The sequence below is a fragment of the Anolis sagrei genome, chromosome 3, assembly GCF_037176765.1.
Source record: "Anolis sagrei isolate rAnoSag1 chromosome 3, rAnoSag1.mat, whole genome shotgun sequence".
Taxonomy (NCBI): Eukaryota; Metazoa; Chordata; class Lepidosauria; order Squamata; family Dactyloidae; genus Anolis; species Anolis sagrei.
Genome location: NC_090023.1, coordinates 172,951,820 through 172,969,272, shown reverse-complemented (window position 1 = coordinate 172,969,272; position 17,453 = coordinate 172,951,820). Strand labels below are relative to the sequence as shown.

The 17,453-nt window shown below is 39.4% G+C and overlaps 1 protein-coding gene across 1 annotated transcript in view; it reads left to right on the top strand.

The window, feature by feature from the left end:
* CDH23 (cadherin related 23) overlaps positions 1 to 17,453 on the top strand; it is a 648,000-nt gene that overhangs the window by 277,697 nt on the left and 352,850 nt on the right. Inside the window, exon 10 of the mRNA XM_067465691.1 lies at positions 15,541 to 15,653. Coding sequence (XP_067321792.1) covers positions 15,541 to 15,653 — 113 coding nt within the window. The remainder of the gene's footprint in view (positions 1 to 15,540; positions 15,654 to 17,453) is intronic.

Here is a 17,453-nt window from a genome sequence, read left to right as displayed (position 1 = left end):
ACAGCAGCATTATAGTTTTAAAGATACAATTGCTTCAATCCCTTTTGCAAACTCATACACAGAGTCCTCATACAAATACAAGGCTTTCATCTGGCAGAAGAACAATAAACTAGAAGATGAAGCATAACCATTTCAAGAAAAGACAAAGGTCAAGCTCAAGTGATTCAGTTACAAAGATATCAAGTGCGCAATCACATTGTCTTATCATCTCACATATATTTTCCTTTCTTGGCTTGACATGGCTGAAGGTTTCTTTTTCCAGGGAAAAAAAATTGTTGCTTGAGTAGTATTGCCACTCAAATTTTATCTAAAAAGAAGTCAAAATAAAATCTTGAGTACCTTCTCAGGCTAAATTTCTTTCAAATTTTAGGTAAAGTTATACATTAAAGCCAGTAAAATTACTCAGAAGGGGTTTGATGTTTTCATAGGGGTGTGTATGTGTGTGTATTGCAAAGTTAGTTTTGAAACAAGCATTTCTTCATTTTTTGCCACACTCAAGACATTGACTCTATATCCCATTTCCATCCCTCCAATTAGAATCTCATAAATTATTTGCTTAATCTAAATTAACAAATTCTGCAGGGTCTAGCTCAAAACCTTTTGGAACATAAAACAATATGGGATCCAATATGGAAGCAAACAAAACATCACCAGCTACAAAATAACTTCTTTGTTTTATTTATCATATCAGAAGCGAATTGAGAATATGGTTATAATGTACGAGGGGTATTTTTTAAGTAAGGTCCGTTTTGTTGTAGACACTAGTAGTTTGCGCACATACCGCAACGATCGCATGCATCGGGAACAACTGTGCTCAGTTTCCGCTCTGTAGCTAACCTGTACGGTTCTGTTCTGTGCTTTAAAAATGTTTAAGACTATCAACTCACCCTCCGCATGGGAGGTTCGCTCAGAGATACGGTTTTTGTCAGCAAGGAACCTGCCTGCTGCAGAAATTCATCGACAGATTTGTGAAGTGTACGGTGATACTGTTATGAGTGAAAGCAAAGTGCGTAAGGGGGTGCGACAATTCAAAGATGGCCGTGACAACGTCCATGATGAGAACCACTCCAGTCGCCCTTCTTTGATTACAGACGATTTGGTGGCTTCAGTTGAAGCGAGCGAACCTCACATGCGGAGGGTGAGTTGATAGTCTTAAACATTTTTAAAGCACAGAACAGAACCGTACAGGTTAGCTACAGAGCGGAAACTGAGCACAGTTGTTCCTGAGGCATGCCGGTACACGCCGCACACGCTTGTTGCAGTATGCGCGCGAACTACTAGTGTCTACAACAAAACGGACCTTACTTAAAAAATACCCCTCATATTTTAAAAAACACAAAATCAAGAACTTGGCATTATGGTAAATTTCCTTTGACCAGAAGTTGGCCACTTCCTGTGCCTCTGGTGTCACTGTAAGAAGGTCCTCCATTGTGCATGAGACAGGACTCAGACTGCATTTTAGTAGGTGATCTATAGTTTGCTCTTCTCCACACCCGTATGTCATACTTGTAGCCCCATTTCTTAAGATTGGCTCTGCATCTCGTAGTGCCAGAGCACAGTCTGTTCAGCGCCTTCTAAGTCACCCAGTCTTCTGTGTGCTCATGGGGGAGTTTCCCATCCAGTATCAGCCACTTATTGAGGTGCTGGATTTTAACCTGCCACTTTTGGACTCTCACATGCTGATATGTTCTGTGAATGTCTCTGTAGATTTTAGAAAGTCATTTCTTGATTTAAGATGTTGGCATGCTGGATGATATCCAAACAGAGGCTGGGCCGGAGATGTCAATGCCTTGGTCCTTTCATTACTGGCTGCTACTTCCCAACAGATATCAGGTGGTGCAATACTGGCTAAACAGTATAGTTTCCCCAGTGGTGTAGAACGGAGACATCCTGTAGACAAAAGAACCGAAGAAAAGTAATAAACACAATGTATCACTGAATAGTTATAAAGATTTGAGAACCCTTTTTTAGTTTACCTGGACTAGAGTAAAATAGAGTTCTACCAGCAAATGGTCTCCTTTCAACTCACTTTCATAGAAAAAACATTGTTTTGTGTTCACAAGCTGAGTTGGAAGGTTGATGATGTTCAGACATTGAGGTCAGGGCTCCATTTGAAGGACAGGTAATTAATCCAGTAAAGTAATCTACAGCTCCTTTTTTGGCAGATTTATGGAGATAGCCTCTGTCCCGGGGACTCTACCTCATCATCTTTCATTTCCCAAGCAAAGCTAGTGACTTGTTATATAACATGACCTGTTCTAGATAAGATTTTTTCATTTAAGAGTGCTCTTCACACTAAGAGAGATTGATGTTCTGGCAGCTTCCAAGGTGCAACAAGTGATGGAAAGACATCAGAAATAGGGGTGGGCGGTCAACCTATTATTAATAACCAAGAAAGGAGGGGTTTAAATTTAGATGGCCATTGCTATACCAGTGGAGTGTGTAAACCGTAAAACATGGGATGTGTATTAAAACAAGTGTCTTTGTGTACTAAACTTCAGTGAAGCTGACTTTAGGACCATGCAGCAAAGACAACAGCGGTGAGTAGCTGTGTAAATATAGAGGAGTCATTTTTTTCCCCATAGTCCTATGCCTCTTACATACACAATGGAAATATGCAATTTAGAACAGTGTTTGACAATATACTGGCAGATTCTGACATACCTTTGGGGGGATTTTTGGAAATGTTGCAGCCTATTATAGTAGAAATTTACACCTTTGTATACAATATAATTAAGATGGGAAGGGAACATACAAATAAAAATCATAGCATTGTCGAAGGCTTTCATGGCCAGAATCACTGGGTTGTTGTAGGTTTTCCGGGCTATATGGCCATGGTCTAGAGGCATTTTCTCCTGACGTTTTGCCTGCATCTATGGCAAGCATCCTCAGAGGTAGTGAGGGTTCAGAGGATGCTTGCCATAGATGCAGGCGAAACGTCGGGAGAAAATGCCTCTAGAATATGGCCATATAGCCCGGAAAACCTACAACAACCCAAAAATCATAGCATCAATTGTTCTCTCCATGACTCTAAGGCCCCTTCTACATTGCCATATAAAATCCAGATTATATGCTTTGAACTGGATTATATGGCAGTGTAGACTCATATAATGCAGTTCAAAGCAGATAATTTTGATTATCTGTCTTGATAATCTGCTTTATATGGCAATGTAGAAGGGGCCTAACAGAGAGAGAGAGAGAAAACCAGCCATGCCCAACTCCTTGTCCTCACACTTAAACATAAACATGCACATTTGAACAAATCTTAGATGCCTCTTTGTTTTTTAGTGACTGAACAGGTTTACAATTTGAATCACCTGAAGTCTGTGGAATTAGGTCAGCCAAGTGTTCACTCACTAAGGGAACACCAAGTTTTACAACTTACGCAAATTACCTTCTTATCATTTTTAACACAAAATCATAGCATTGGGGTTGATCTCATTGACAATCTATAGGTGGGGCAGAATGTGGCCTCTGGGCTTCATGTAGGCCATGGACCCGATTTGTGTGCCTGCCAAAGCCGCAACCAGTTCCTCAAAGCCACCCAACTCCCCAAAACATTTCAATTACAGTATATTTCTAAACAATTTTCAGGCAATATCCTACCTTTAACCCAGAAAGCAGGACTCAAGATGTCATGCCAGTTTGAAGGATACAATACACAGAATATACAAAAGGTGGATTCAGAACAAATGTACACTGAAACCTCAACTTAAGAATGTCCCAACTTTTGAGTTAACACAAAACTCAAAAGTTGGGACATTCTTAAGTTGAGGTTTCAGACAAGAAACAATCAGGGGCAGCTAATTACCTCCCAACAAAGGATTCTCCCAGGCAGTAAGAAGCTAGACCTTAAAACTGCTAGGCCATTACATGCTAATCAAGGTTGCCAATTGAAACATTCACACCTACCTGCCACTTGGCCCAGATTTAACTTTGCCATAAGAGCAGCATTTTGAGTTAAGAGCTAGTGTCAGAGGGTGCACTAGTATGAGAGTACAAGGCTTTTAGGGCTTCAAGGGAGCAGCCTCCATGCCTCATGCTCTTGCCCACTTTGTGAGATTGCTGTCTGCTTTGCTCTTGTCCACTTTGATGAACTTTGGATTAGCTCATTTTGCGTGGTTTCTATTCCTTGTATGTTTGGTTTCATGAAGAGAGAGAGAGAGAAAGAGCAAGAGAGGGAAGGAGGCTGAAATGAGTACAGTATGAAGTATTTTCACACACAGCATTTGCTGCATTTTGTGTTCCAAACTGGATTTAGTTGGCATTGTTACCACTTGATGTATACAAGGTGCTGAAAATTGTAAGGGTACAAAATATTTCTATTGTAGCACAGAAGTAAAATGGAAAAATCAAACTGTCACAAGTATCCATCTCCTCTAATCTTCTGATAAAGGATTCCTAGGACAGTTGCTAGCCATCCCTAGGGCTCCCAGGAATACAATTTGAAAATCTGGACATCAGTTGTATCCCTAACCTGGAAATCTGGACATGAGTTGTACCCCTAAATTCTGGACATCAGGAGAGGGGGTGAGTAGCAGAAGCTTATGAAAGATCAAGCTGAAAAGTGTCTGGCTTGGGAAAGGTATCCTCAAGCCATTCATCCAGAGCATTTCTACAGAAAGAATAAACCAGCAATGTAAGAAGCAACCTTTCTTATTGATGTTCTAGTTAGCTTTTTATTTATATGCGATTCCTCAAAACAACATCAACTAAGCTTCATGCCCTGAGGATGAAATTTGAAGTGGAACAATCCTTTCTACCAACCAAGAATTTAATTTCTACTAACTTCTGCTGTTTGTACAACAAAAGCAAGATGAAACTAGAAGGTGAAGTGGCAGGTGCCTGCTACAGCCTGAGCTCCTCACACATTTCTGTGGTGCAGAAAATTAGAAGTGTAAGCGACTCTTTTGGCACATTGCTTTGGTTCAGTATCAGGCTGGGAGCAGTCTTAGCAGATACAGCTTTTATAATGGCTCCTTTCACTTCAGAAAGCTTCACCAACAAATGACCTCAGTAATTAAAACAGTAATTCACCATCAGTTTTGGAAACAGCTGGAAAGAATATAAAAAGGGTGGTAGGGAAGGAGTTAGTAAATCGTTTCATTGCAAATTGAGAGAATGGCAATTGCCTCTCAGATGTTGCCATAGTTTGTGCACATACGTGTGTGCATAGTGGGACCTATTTTGCAAGTGTGGATACAGGTAACATCATCACAGTTTCCATCTGTTGAAGCATGAATAGATTATATTGATCAGAATAACAGAATTACTGAGATGTACAGTCAGCCCTCTAGCTATCTATTTCCATCCATGGCTTGGAAATATCCCCTCCCCACCTCACAGAATAATTCCAAAAAGCAAACCGTAATTTTGCCATTTTATATAAGCGACACCATTTTACTACTCTATTGTATATAATTAGAGTTGAGCATCCACCCATTTTGCTATCCGGGAGGATTCTGGAATCAAACAGCAGCAGATACCAAAGGTCTAATGCAGGGGTCCTCAAACTCTTTAAACAGAGGGCCAGGTCACAGTCCCACAAACAGTTGGAGGGCCGGATTATAATTAGAAAAAAAACATGAATGAATTCCTATGCACACTGCACATATTTGTAGTGCAAAAATCACACTTAAAACAATACAATAATTAAAATAAAGAACAATTTTAACAAATATAATAGTATTTCAATGGGAAGTGTGAGTCTGCTTCTGGCTGATGAGATAGGATTGTTGTTGTTGGTTTTGTTGTTGTTCTTTCAAGTCGTTTCAGACTTAGGTTGACGCTGAGTGAGGGCCGGGTAAATGACCTTGGAGGGCCCCTGGTCTAATGTATAGATAATGTAAAGAAAATAAAATTCTCTGGAAGTACAGCCTCACAACAGGGACTGGATGGTAGTTTGTAATGAAATTTGAGCAATGATCGCACAATACTCTGGTGATTGTTAATGTTTGTCATCGATACACCTAAAATCATCGGTAGACATTACCGGATTTGCCTTCATTGTGGAATTAGATAGGGGGCATAGCTCAATATATCACATTAATTAATTGTTTTAATATTTTAAGGAACCTGTTGAATGTTTTTTGAAAGTTTTATGATGGTGATGCATCTTTGATGCTTATTGTGAGGCCGCCCTGAGTCCCCCCCCCCCTCGTGGGGGTGAGAAGGGTGGGGTGTAAGTATAGGAAATAATAAATAAATAAACAATACAGAAAGCTGCTTCCAATACCAGTTTTTGGATGGAAAGTGAAATATAGTTAGAGGAAAAGTGTTCTTGCCATACATCAAGGGAACCACTGACCGCATAGGGAAGCTGATGAGGAAACACAACGTACAAACCATCTACAGACCCACCAAGAAAATCCAACAAATGCTACATTCAGCAAAGGACAAGAGGGATCCTCTCACTTCTGCAGGAGTCTACCATGTACCATGCAGCTGTGGACAAGTCTACACAGGGACCATCAAACGCAGCATTGCCCAAACACAAATCAAGGAACATGAAAGGCACTGCAGACTACTTCAACCAGAGAAGTCAGCCATAGCAGAGTACCTGATGAACCAACCTGGACACAGCATTTTATCTGAGAACACAGAAATGCTGGACCACTCTCACAACCACCATGTCAGACTACACAGAGAAGCCATTGAAATACTCAAGCATGTGGACAATTTCAACAGAAAGGAAGAAACCATGAAAATGAACAAAATCTGGCTACCAGTATTAAAAAACTCTAAAATTACAACAGCAAAACAACAGAGAGGAAACAAACAAGGACATCTAATCATCTCTCCACAAAAGTTTGCTCTAGGCACTGTCAAGCCATTATATGCTAATGAAGGTGGTCAGTTGAAAAAGTTACACCTAGCTCCAGCAGACAAAAGTCCTTTGTCTTACCCTGGTCATTCCACAGATATATAAATCCATTTTCCTAGTTCCAACAGACCTCACTACCTCTGAGGATGCTTGCAATAGATACAGGCGAAACGTCAGGAGAGAATGCCTCTAGACCATGGCCATATAGCCCGAAAAAACCTACAACAACCCACTTATAGTTATGTTATTCTGCCACTGCATTACCATTGTAATACTGGATGAAGGCCATTGTGCTTCCTGTTGTTTACAAGTAAAATTATCATTGGGGTGGGGAGTGATAATGTGGACTAATTGCATGAAGCTGTGATCTTAGATATACATAAAATAAAGTAGCATGGCTGCTAATGTTAGTGTTTGGTCTTCATGTGTGTGTGCACAAGGATGCTTTCAAGTCACTTGTCAACAAAGTCTGGACTAAATTCTTGGCTGTTAGCACTAATGTATATTCTATATATAAGATTTGAAACTATTATGATAATTTACAATTTTATTTCCCTTTGAGACATTAGGAGTCTGTTGTTATGAACGCTCACGCACATATCCATGATCACTATCCAATAGAGTGAATGGGGAAATAATTAAGAACAAGCTTTCTCTGTGTTTGTTAGGAAAAATGGGCTTTTTTATTTGAACTCATGTAGTTGGAAAAGGTTCAGTTATTACAATAATAAAATACCAACTACCAATCAAAGAGTCAAATGATTTCATATATTACTACCTCATCGGGAAGGTATTTAATGGATTTGTATAGAATGTAAAGAAATAACTGTAATATGTATTTTTCATAGATATTGGTGTAGAAAGAAGTTAAAATATAGAAGATCCATTGCAAACAAGCCAAACACATGCTGTATACGGATTCTGTGTTTTTATATACTTTGGAGACTCCTCTTAGTATTCATAAGCTCCATGATGTTGGGTGCCCATTTGCCCCCACTTGACTTGAGCACCAGTGAGACTAGTTAAATTAATAAGAATTGGAAAAGTTACTCCAGCGTCTAAACCAGTGGTTTTCAACCTGTGGGTCCCCAGATGTTTTGGCCTTCCAGAAATCCTAACAGCTGGTAAACTGGCTGGGATTTCTGGGAGTTGTAGGACCCACAGGTTGAGAACCACTGGTCTAAACTGACTTTCATCATGTCAGACCCCTTTTAAACTAAAATCACAATGCAGGGCATGGTTTTGATCTTTGGTTTCTGGCATGTTTGCAGGTAATAGGCCAGAAGCTCCTATTTGGATGGCTTTGGATAATTCTTTATTAGTTAGTTCCCACCAACAAAGCCAAATATGTTTCACTCTTTCTGAACAGAAATATTTTCCATGAGCAAAATGCTACGGTTAGTTCCAAGCCAGTCTTTCCAGAAAAGGAAATAGACATTTTATGGAAATATTTCCTTTGTAAGCATGACTGTGAAGATTCATTCTAGAAGCTGCATTCAGGCCATAAATAATATGTAGAAGTTCAAATGTGCGAAGTAAACTCTCTCTGTGGGAGATATATTTACATTCTGCTAGTTGTTTACTTGGGTGCATCTCTTTGCAAATCTGAACAGAAGTATAAAAGGCTGTCAAAAATAAAAGGGTGCTGTATGTGAATGGACCACAGGCCATAGGTAAATGTTGTGTTGTGTGTGGGAATGCACAGGCACAATTAATTCTATTGAGATGAATGCCCTTGGCACTACTTAAATCAGGGGTCCTCAGACTTTTTCAACAGAGGGCCAGGTCACAATCCCTCAAACAGTTGGGGGCGGATTCTATTTTGAAAAAAGCATGAATAAATTCCTAAGAAAACTGTACATATCTTATTTGTAGTGCAAAAAACACTTAAAAACAATACAATAATTAAAATGAAGAACAATTTTAACAAATATACTCTTATTAGTATTTCAATGGGAAGTGTGGGACTGCGTTTGGCTGATGAGATAGGATTGTTGTTGTTGTTATGTGCTTTCAAGTCATTTCAGACTTAGGCTGACCCTGAATGAGGGCCAAGTAAATGACCTTGGAAGGCTGGATTCGGCCCTTGGACCTTAGTTTGAGGACTCCTGACTTAGATAGTTATGTCTTTTTCCACAGTTGGTTCTATGCTTTCTTAATTGTTTTGAGCATTTTGGGCATTTCTGTTTTGTGGGAGAAATGTAACATGGTAGTTCTTTCTAAATAACGTTTATTTACACAAGATCCTGGGAATGTGCAGAGCAGTTTACGTATGGCCCTGTGCTGTTGTTCTAGAGCAGTGGTTCTCAACCTGTGGGTCCCCAGAAATCCTAGTTAAAGGGTAAAGGTTTCCCCTGACATTAAGTCCAACTCTCGAGGTTGGTGCTCATTTCTAAGCCGGCATTGTTTGTAGACATCTCCAAGGTCATGTGGCTGGCATGACTGCATGGACCACCGTTACCTTCCTGATGGAGCAGTACCTATTGGTCTACTCACATTTGCATGTTTTCGAACTGCTGGGTCGGCAGAAGCTGAGGCTGACAGCGGGAGCTCTCACCACTCCCTAGATTATAACCTATGACCTTTCAGTCAACAAGTTCAGCAGCTCAGTGCTTTAACCCACTGCGCCACCGGGGGCTCCTAACATAAATCCTAAAAGCTGGTAAACTGGCTGGGATTTCTTGGAGTTGTAGACCAAAACATCTGGGAACCCACAGGTTGAAAACTACTGTTCTAGAGCCATAGCTGAGTTAATGTAACTTTTAGTGTATTCTGGATTTCCTGGATTTCCTGATTTAGGAATATAAAGAATACCTGCAAATATTCTTGCTCATAGTAGGAAAGGGTATCCTGGCTCATTAAGACACCCTTTCCATTTTGGGAGAAATGGAAATGCTTAAGACCATTTTCACAAGTGAGCATTGTATTTTCATAATTCACAGGAGAACTGTTAAAAATGTATTTTATTAAATACTGCATTTTGTATAGAAATTGTGTATTACAGAGTTTTCTGGTCAAAAATTGTTATTCTGAAACACCTGAACTTTTTGTGCAAATTTTCCACAAAAAGTATCCTAGAGTACAATATTACATATCATAATAAAATAAGTACAGAATTAGATATCTTCTTTTCTATACAGTAATTGCTCCTTGTTGTATTGGACCTGCTTAAGTAAAATATCACCAGTTTGGTTTCTGGAAGGTATTGCCTCTCAAAACCTGCAAAAGCCTACCAATATCTCAGTGGATATGTACAGTCAGGAAGATGTTACTGGGAGGCTGCCCTGGACAGCTGTCTGGATGTTGTATGAGGTAGAATTCAAGGTGAAGATCACTGAGGTGGTCAAAGCTGCTGATGGACTATTTATATAATGATAACTGTGTCTGTGGCTGACTCTATGAACCACATCCAACAGCATCTATTTTAGTGCAGAGGATCCCTGACAGAGCACATTTTGATTAATAAATTATCTAGCTCACACAGTCTAAGCTAGGTTCCCCTTTCACATCTCATGAAAGTCATTCAGGCTTAAGTTTAGTGAGTCCAGGTCATTTTGAAGAGTGCACAACCTGGCAATAAATGTCCCTTCATCAAGCAGAAAAGAGTGATTGGGAATGTGCTTAAGACCATTTTCACAAGTGAGGTAAATGCTCATACTATAGGTTTATAAGAATAAAAGAAGTATCGCTGCCTTATTTTCATACCCTCTCGGCTTCATTAGCTGCCACTTAGCCAGAAGAAAGGTAGACTCAAAATTTTGTGTAATGTCACATGTTTCTTCAGTCTGGAATGTAAATCAAATGTTTGTTCTAAATCTAATCAGCACAGTATTGTTCATTCTAAAGTTTATATATAGTTGGATTGTGTCCTGGAGTAGAGAATATTCACAGTTTTTGGTTCCCTGGCTGAAAAATTGGTTTACTGACATTTGAAAGTCTTATTAAGAAGAATAACTCCTATGATGAGAATTTAACAGAGTTTTATCCAGTATTTGTAGATCCTGAACAGGTTTTATTTTTTGGGGAAAAAACTATACTGTGCAGAAATTCATGAAATCATAACAGTTATGGATTTTTATAAGAAAAAGCATATACTTTTGCACAAAAAACCCATTGATGTCAGATAACCACATGTGGGGTTGGTGTGTGTATAAGATTGCTGTTTCTCGTGCCAAAACCTAGTAATGTTGCACCAAAAATACACAGACATAACTTTTGTGTAGCGTTGCTGCTTTCTGCACATACAAAGAAAATCTTGCACAAAATGCGTGTAGTTTGCACACACATAAAAACCCCACAAATCTCTGCAAACAAGTTTTTCTGTGCAAAAGAGCACAATTTTATATTTAGTATAACTAGCATAAAATAAAATCCAGACTACCTGGCCATCTGATTCCTTGATGTGCATGTAAAATGTGTATTAGAAGGATCATGTGGGAGAGATATGTGAAAATCTTTCCCCATTCTAATATTTGGCATCCCCAAAGATTAGCTGTTTAGGGTTGGGTAGGAATTACTTCTTGGGAGGAGAGCAATGTCCAATCTCGATAAAATAGTAAAGAGTAGAGACATCACACTGGCAACAAAGATCCGCATAGTCAAAGCCATGGTATTCCCTGTAGTAACCTACGGATGTAAGAGCTGGACCTTAGGGAAGGCTGAACGAAGGAAGATAGATGCTTTTGAGCTGTGGTGTTGGAGGAAAGTTCTGAGAGTGCCTTAGACTGCGAGAGGATCCAACCAGTCCATCCTCCAGGAAATAAAGCCCGACTGCTCATTGGAGGGAGAGACAAAGATGAAGTACTTTGGCCACATCATGAGGAGATGGCAAAGCCTAGAGAAGACAATTATGCTGGGGAAAGTGGAAGGTAAAAGGAAGAGGGGCCGACCAAGGGCAAGATGGATGGATGGCATCCTTGAAGTGACTGGCCTGACCTTGAAGGAGCTGGGGGTGGTGACGGCCGACAGGGAGCTCTGGCATGGGCTGGTCCATGAGGTCACGAAGAGTCGGAGACGACTGAACGAATGAACAACAAGGAATTAACATATAATACATCCCTCTCTTTTGCTCTTCCTATTGCAAATGTTACATAAACAACGTTATGTTGTTTCATCAAACATGAATCTATATAGAGAAATACACACCGTTCATACTTCTTCACAAGATGATGGCAGATCCATCTGCTTGTGGACATCTAAGGCTAGTTGAATCTGTAAGAGTTACAAAAAAAACCCTTTAGTGTTCAGTAATTTATATACTTAATCTATGGTAGTCTGCACTAACAATTTGATTTAGGTACTTGCGATTACTAGTAAATGCTGCAGAACATGTCTTCCACACTTCCTTCTTTAAAATACTGTCTATTCTTTCCAGCTGTAGAAGTCTGTAAGTAAAGGAATTACAAAGACTTGGGTTTTGTTGTTTTTCTCTGTTTTCATGATTTGCTCTTTACAGAGAAGTACAGGAGGGAATGTAATTGCTTGTTAGACTAATGGAGCAGATAGACTGATTGAAAGCCACCACAAGTCTGTACTGTCAGCCACACGCTAAATTGCACCTAACCCAAACTAGGGCTTTATACTGGGTTAGGAAATTGACAAGGAGATGACAGCAGAAAAGGGGATGGAAAAATATTTTATGGAGGAAGAGGAAGATTAACACCTAGAAATGAAAGGGGAAATGGAGCAAATATAGTTGAAATAAAATAGCAAGGAGTGATGTGGTCTCTCTCTTTTTCTCTCAGTCTCTTCCTCTTTAATTTCTAAAATTAAGACTTTTGTAAAATCGTGAAATGTTCCTCACCATGTCCAGGGGTTCATTTGCACCACACCCTTATAGGGTTATATTCCACTTTTAACTGCCATGTCTCTGCTTAGAAATTGTTAAGAGGAAAAAGTGGCAAATAGATGATGATGTCAACATCAAATGGATCTCAGGATTTGTAGTTGGGTAAGGCTCCAAATGAGATCTTTGGCCTAGAATTCTAAATGCATCAAATCTCATAGGATGTTGCCATAGCAGCTGAAGTGGAATATAGTGCTGTAATTATGAAGTATGAATTTGACCCAGGTCAAAAATAGTTCTTTCTCTCCAGAGTTTTGCTGTATGCAAAACAAACAAACACTTTCACGTTTCTTGGAGAACCGATTTGTTTAAAATGATGATTAGCTCATCATGTTTCCAACAAGCCCAGTTTCTCCATACAAACAAACATTAGGGGATTTTTTAATCAGCAGGTCAGTGACTGATTGACAAGTTACCAGATATGAGTCATGCTGTAACTGTTAAAGTCAAATAGCAATAGTGGAATCAGGAAATTCCAGTTTCTGCGGGAGGTATTAAAGAATAAGATTCACACTCCTTTCTCTATTTTCCTATATTTCCTGCCCATTTTTATTTTATTTTATTGATATCTCACCTTTCTTCCACTATGGGGCCAAAGGTGATTTTCACATTTGTACTTTAAAGAATGTTTTCATCAAGTTGCACATCCTTCTCAACCTTAGAGAAAGATCCATCCATAATGGTTTAACATATTTCACTGCCCAGGTAAGGCAAAGGATCACGTGTCACCATTGTTGAGTCTGGTTATGCACTCAACCCAGTCCCCTGGCTCCCTATGGCTTACTTTGCACTAGCCCAGCCAGGCCTAGATTGTCCAGGTCCTTTTTGAAATTCCGGTCTTAACAGTTAATCCTGACACAAAGAATGAGGTGGGATTGGTTTTACTGTATATGTGTTGTGTTGATAGTTTTGTGCTTATGTTTTTGGGTTTTTTACGATTTGGAAACCACCCTGAGCCCCTTGGGGAGATAGAACAATATATAAATAAAGATTATTATTATTATTATTATTATTATTACTATTATTTTAAAACAATACAGTATTATCTAGGCTTAGTTAATAAAAAAAACAGGTTCAAAACTCGCTTCAGATGTAGGGGTGCTGTTGGTTCAATTTGAAATTGATTTCTGAATTTTTCCAAAAAAAATCCAAAGTTTCTGGAATTTCCGAATTGCTTCGTTAATGGCGGACACGATTGCACAATATGCGAAAAACAGATTTAGGAACCCTTTAGGAAGGATATTCTTGACTATATGGGATGTGTAGTGTCTTCTGGCAAGCAGCGCACAGCAAACAAGGAAAACAAACAGGGCAGAGAGAGGCCTTTGAGGTTTTGGAAGGTGATTTCACAACTTTAGGAAGGATATTCTTACTATATGGGATTTGCAGTGTGTTTTCTGGCAACGCAAAACAAACAAGGAAAACCAACAGAGCAGAGAGAGGCCTTTGGGGTTTTGGAAGGTGATTTTAATAATGCTGTATCTATTTGCTTTTACTTGGTTTTTAATTATGCAGGTATGAGACTATACATTATGTAGTATTTTAAAGGTGCATCTTGCCATCGATATATGTAGCATTTTAATGATTTATAGGATTTTATTGTGCATTTTATATTGTATTCAATAATCTGGTGTTCATATATTTATTTATTTGCCTGGCCTTGTATGTCAAAGACCTATGGTCTAAGCATCGAATAAACTACTACTATTATTATTATTATTATTATTATTATTATTAAACTTTATTTATACCCCACCACCATTTCCCCACAGGGACTCAGGATGGTTAACATGAGCCCAAGCCTGACAAATACAATAAATAAAATAAAATACATACAGCAGATAATAACTCAAATAAAATACAAACAATAAAAGAAAAATAACACAGTGAGATAAAAACACCGGGTATGAGGTAAAAGTTAAAAACAAAGAGTTGAACAAAGTGTTCTGGGCCAAATGCAAGGATAAAAACAGGGGAGATTTGGTGAGATAGGAAAACGGAGTAGTTTATGTAGTGGGAGATATGGATGCGACAAACTATGAGGTTTAATTTTCCTGCTAGGGGATGAGGTAAAGTGCACTGAGAGGACAAGTTTATGCTGGGACGGTCATGGTATGGGGATTTGTTGTTCATTCATCAAAAGCAAGGTGGAACAGCCAAGTTTTCAAGCTTTTTCTTAAGGCTAACAAGGTGGGTGCTTGCCTAATCTCCCCAGGCAGTGAGTTGGGGGGCAACCACCAAGAAGGCTTTCTCCCTCATCCTCACAAGCCGCATTTGCGACGGGGGTGGGAGTGAGAGGAGGACCTCCCCAGAAGATCAAAGAGGTCATGCAGGTTCGTAAAAGGAAATGCGATGGCGAAGATAGGCGGGTCCCAAACCGTTCAGGGCTTTGTAGGTGATAACCTGCACCTATTCGTGGATGGTTCTGTCTTCTCCACTGGAATGGACCATTATAGTAAGTCCCACAATCTGCCATCATATACTTAGAGGGAGCAGTGTAGATCTGTCTGTATGTTCTATCCTTCTTAAGATCCCGACTCACTGTCAGAACTGAGTGGTATACAAAACCAAAGGATATATTTCTTTTTAACCAGAATGTTCTAAAATTCTTATACTAGCTGAACTGTTTTGTGATGCTATCAAAAAAAGTAGCTCAGATTTCAAGACTTTATCTTGGTATTGGTATTTAAAACAGCACAACATTTTGCATGTTAAGCTATTCTTTATATCTATGTGCAACTGTGGAAATCAAACAGGTAACTGGTATATATGTGAGTGCACACATGTGAAACCTATATATTAAGTCTTTAACTTTTAAAGCTCTTCTGCACAGCAGTTTTATTTGTGCTGATCCTTTTTATTTTATTGTCAGGCAACACCAACAGTATCTTTGCACTGGACTACATCAGTGGTGCTTTAACTCTGAATGGGCCACTGGACCGAGAAAATCCTTTCTACGGTGCTGGATTTCTTCTTACAGTGAAGGTGAGAGAGTCAGAGGCAGACTATATTGAATGATTCAGAATATCTCAAGGGAACATCAGCTGCTGATGCACAAGCTAAAGTGGAATCTCGCATGATATGAAAACTGAGGAAACTTTGGGAAATTGTGTTTTGCTACATGTGTTTACATTTGAAAATTGGTGAAAATTTTCAAATGTACACTTAAATACATTTCATTCTAGTTTAAAATAATAATTAGGGGGAAAATGCATCCATGTCATTACCATTGTTGCCTAAGAAGATTTCTGAGAAAACATGTTTCCTTTTTGTGTTAAGTACAAATATATCAATTTAAGTTTCAAAAATCAAGTGCTTCCTGCTGAAGCTGAATAGTTGTTATCAATGTTAACATCTCACATGTATACCTAACTGAAATAACCCTCACTATTCACATAATAAATTATAACAATAATAATAAATTTATATTACATTGTTTTTAGTGGAGTCCGGTGGCCCAATGGGTTAAACCCTTGTGTCGACAGGACTGAAGACTGATGGGTTGGAGGTTGGAATACACCCTCTGTTAGCTCCAGCTCCCCATGCGGGGACATGAGAGAAGCCTCCCACAAGGATGGCAGGCATGTAGCCGGGGGGGGGGGGGGAGAGAGAGGGGGCTTGAGGGGCTTCAGCCCCCCCCCCCCAAATTCTCAGGGTGGTCTACAAGAAGGCCTTACTGGTACATTATTTAAACTGTTATGTTTTTTCATATCATGATCTGATCACCATGCTCAGTATATCCCATATGCATGGGGGTATTGAGATAACAATACAAAAGGTTTGCTAGGGTAAATCCTCAGCCTTCCCCCCCCCCCAATCAAACTCAGCTCCCCCCCCCCCCGAATTAAACTCAGCATCCCCCGAATCAAAATCCTGGCTACGGGCCTAAAGGATGGTAAAACACCAGAACATCCAGACATTCCCTGGGCAACGTCCTTGCAGACAGCCAATTCTCTCATTCAGAAGCGACTTGCACATTTTCAAGTTGCTCCTGACATGGGAAAAAGTGGACTCTTGTAACCTTGTCAGACTCCATTGTAAGATGATTTTTTCCTATCCCATGACATTCCTATCCCATGTTTTCCATTTGGCTACCAATCATAATAAATATCAAATCATTTCCAATTTATGGCAACCTTATCGCCGTTTTTTCTTGGCAAAATTTGTTCAGATCGAACAAATTACTCTGAGGTAAAGGAAGTGTGACTTGCTGAAGGTCATCCAGTGATTTTCCATGTTCAAACCTAGTCTCCAACCTGATAGTCCATCCCTCAAACCACTACACCATGCTGGTGCCAAATCCAGTTACAGTTTTTTTTTAAAAAAACCACTATCTTGGTGCATATGGTGCATATGAATGACAAGTGACTTCAAGATTAAGCAGCACACACAAAAGTTAACACAAAGCAAAAGACACTAAGCTGTCCCACACAAGAGCTTTTAGACATGAACAGAAAAGTGTGAAACATTTTCCTATGCAGTGTAATGCTTTGTTTTGATTCTTTAACTTTTCCATATCCAGTACTATTAAATGGGGGGAAAAATCTGCAACCACCCATGTAATGTAATCAATCTTTCTGGCAAATTGGACAATCCTGTGGAGCTAGCGGTTCTCAAATGAAGGGTTGCATTTCTGGAGGCCCTTCTGCTAGCACAATAAAATTACCATAACAAATCAAGGTGCCTCTCTTTTTTCTTTTCTGGTCATGTCTATGGTAACAATAACATTTGGTGATTATCAACCCCTTCCATACTCATGCTGAACCACAAGAATTATAGCAAGGA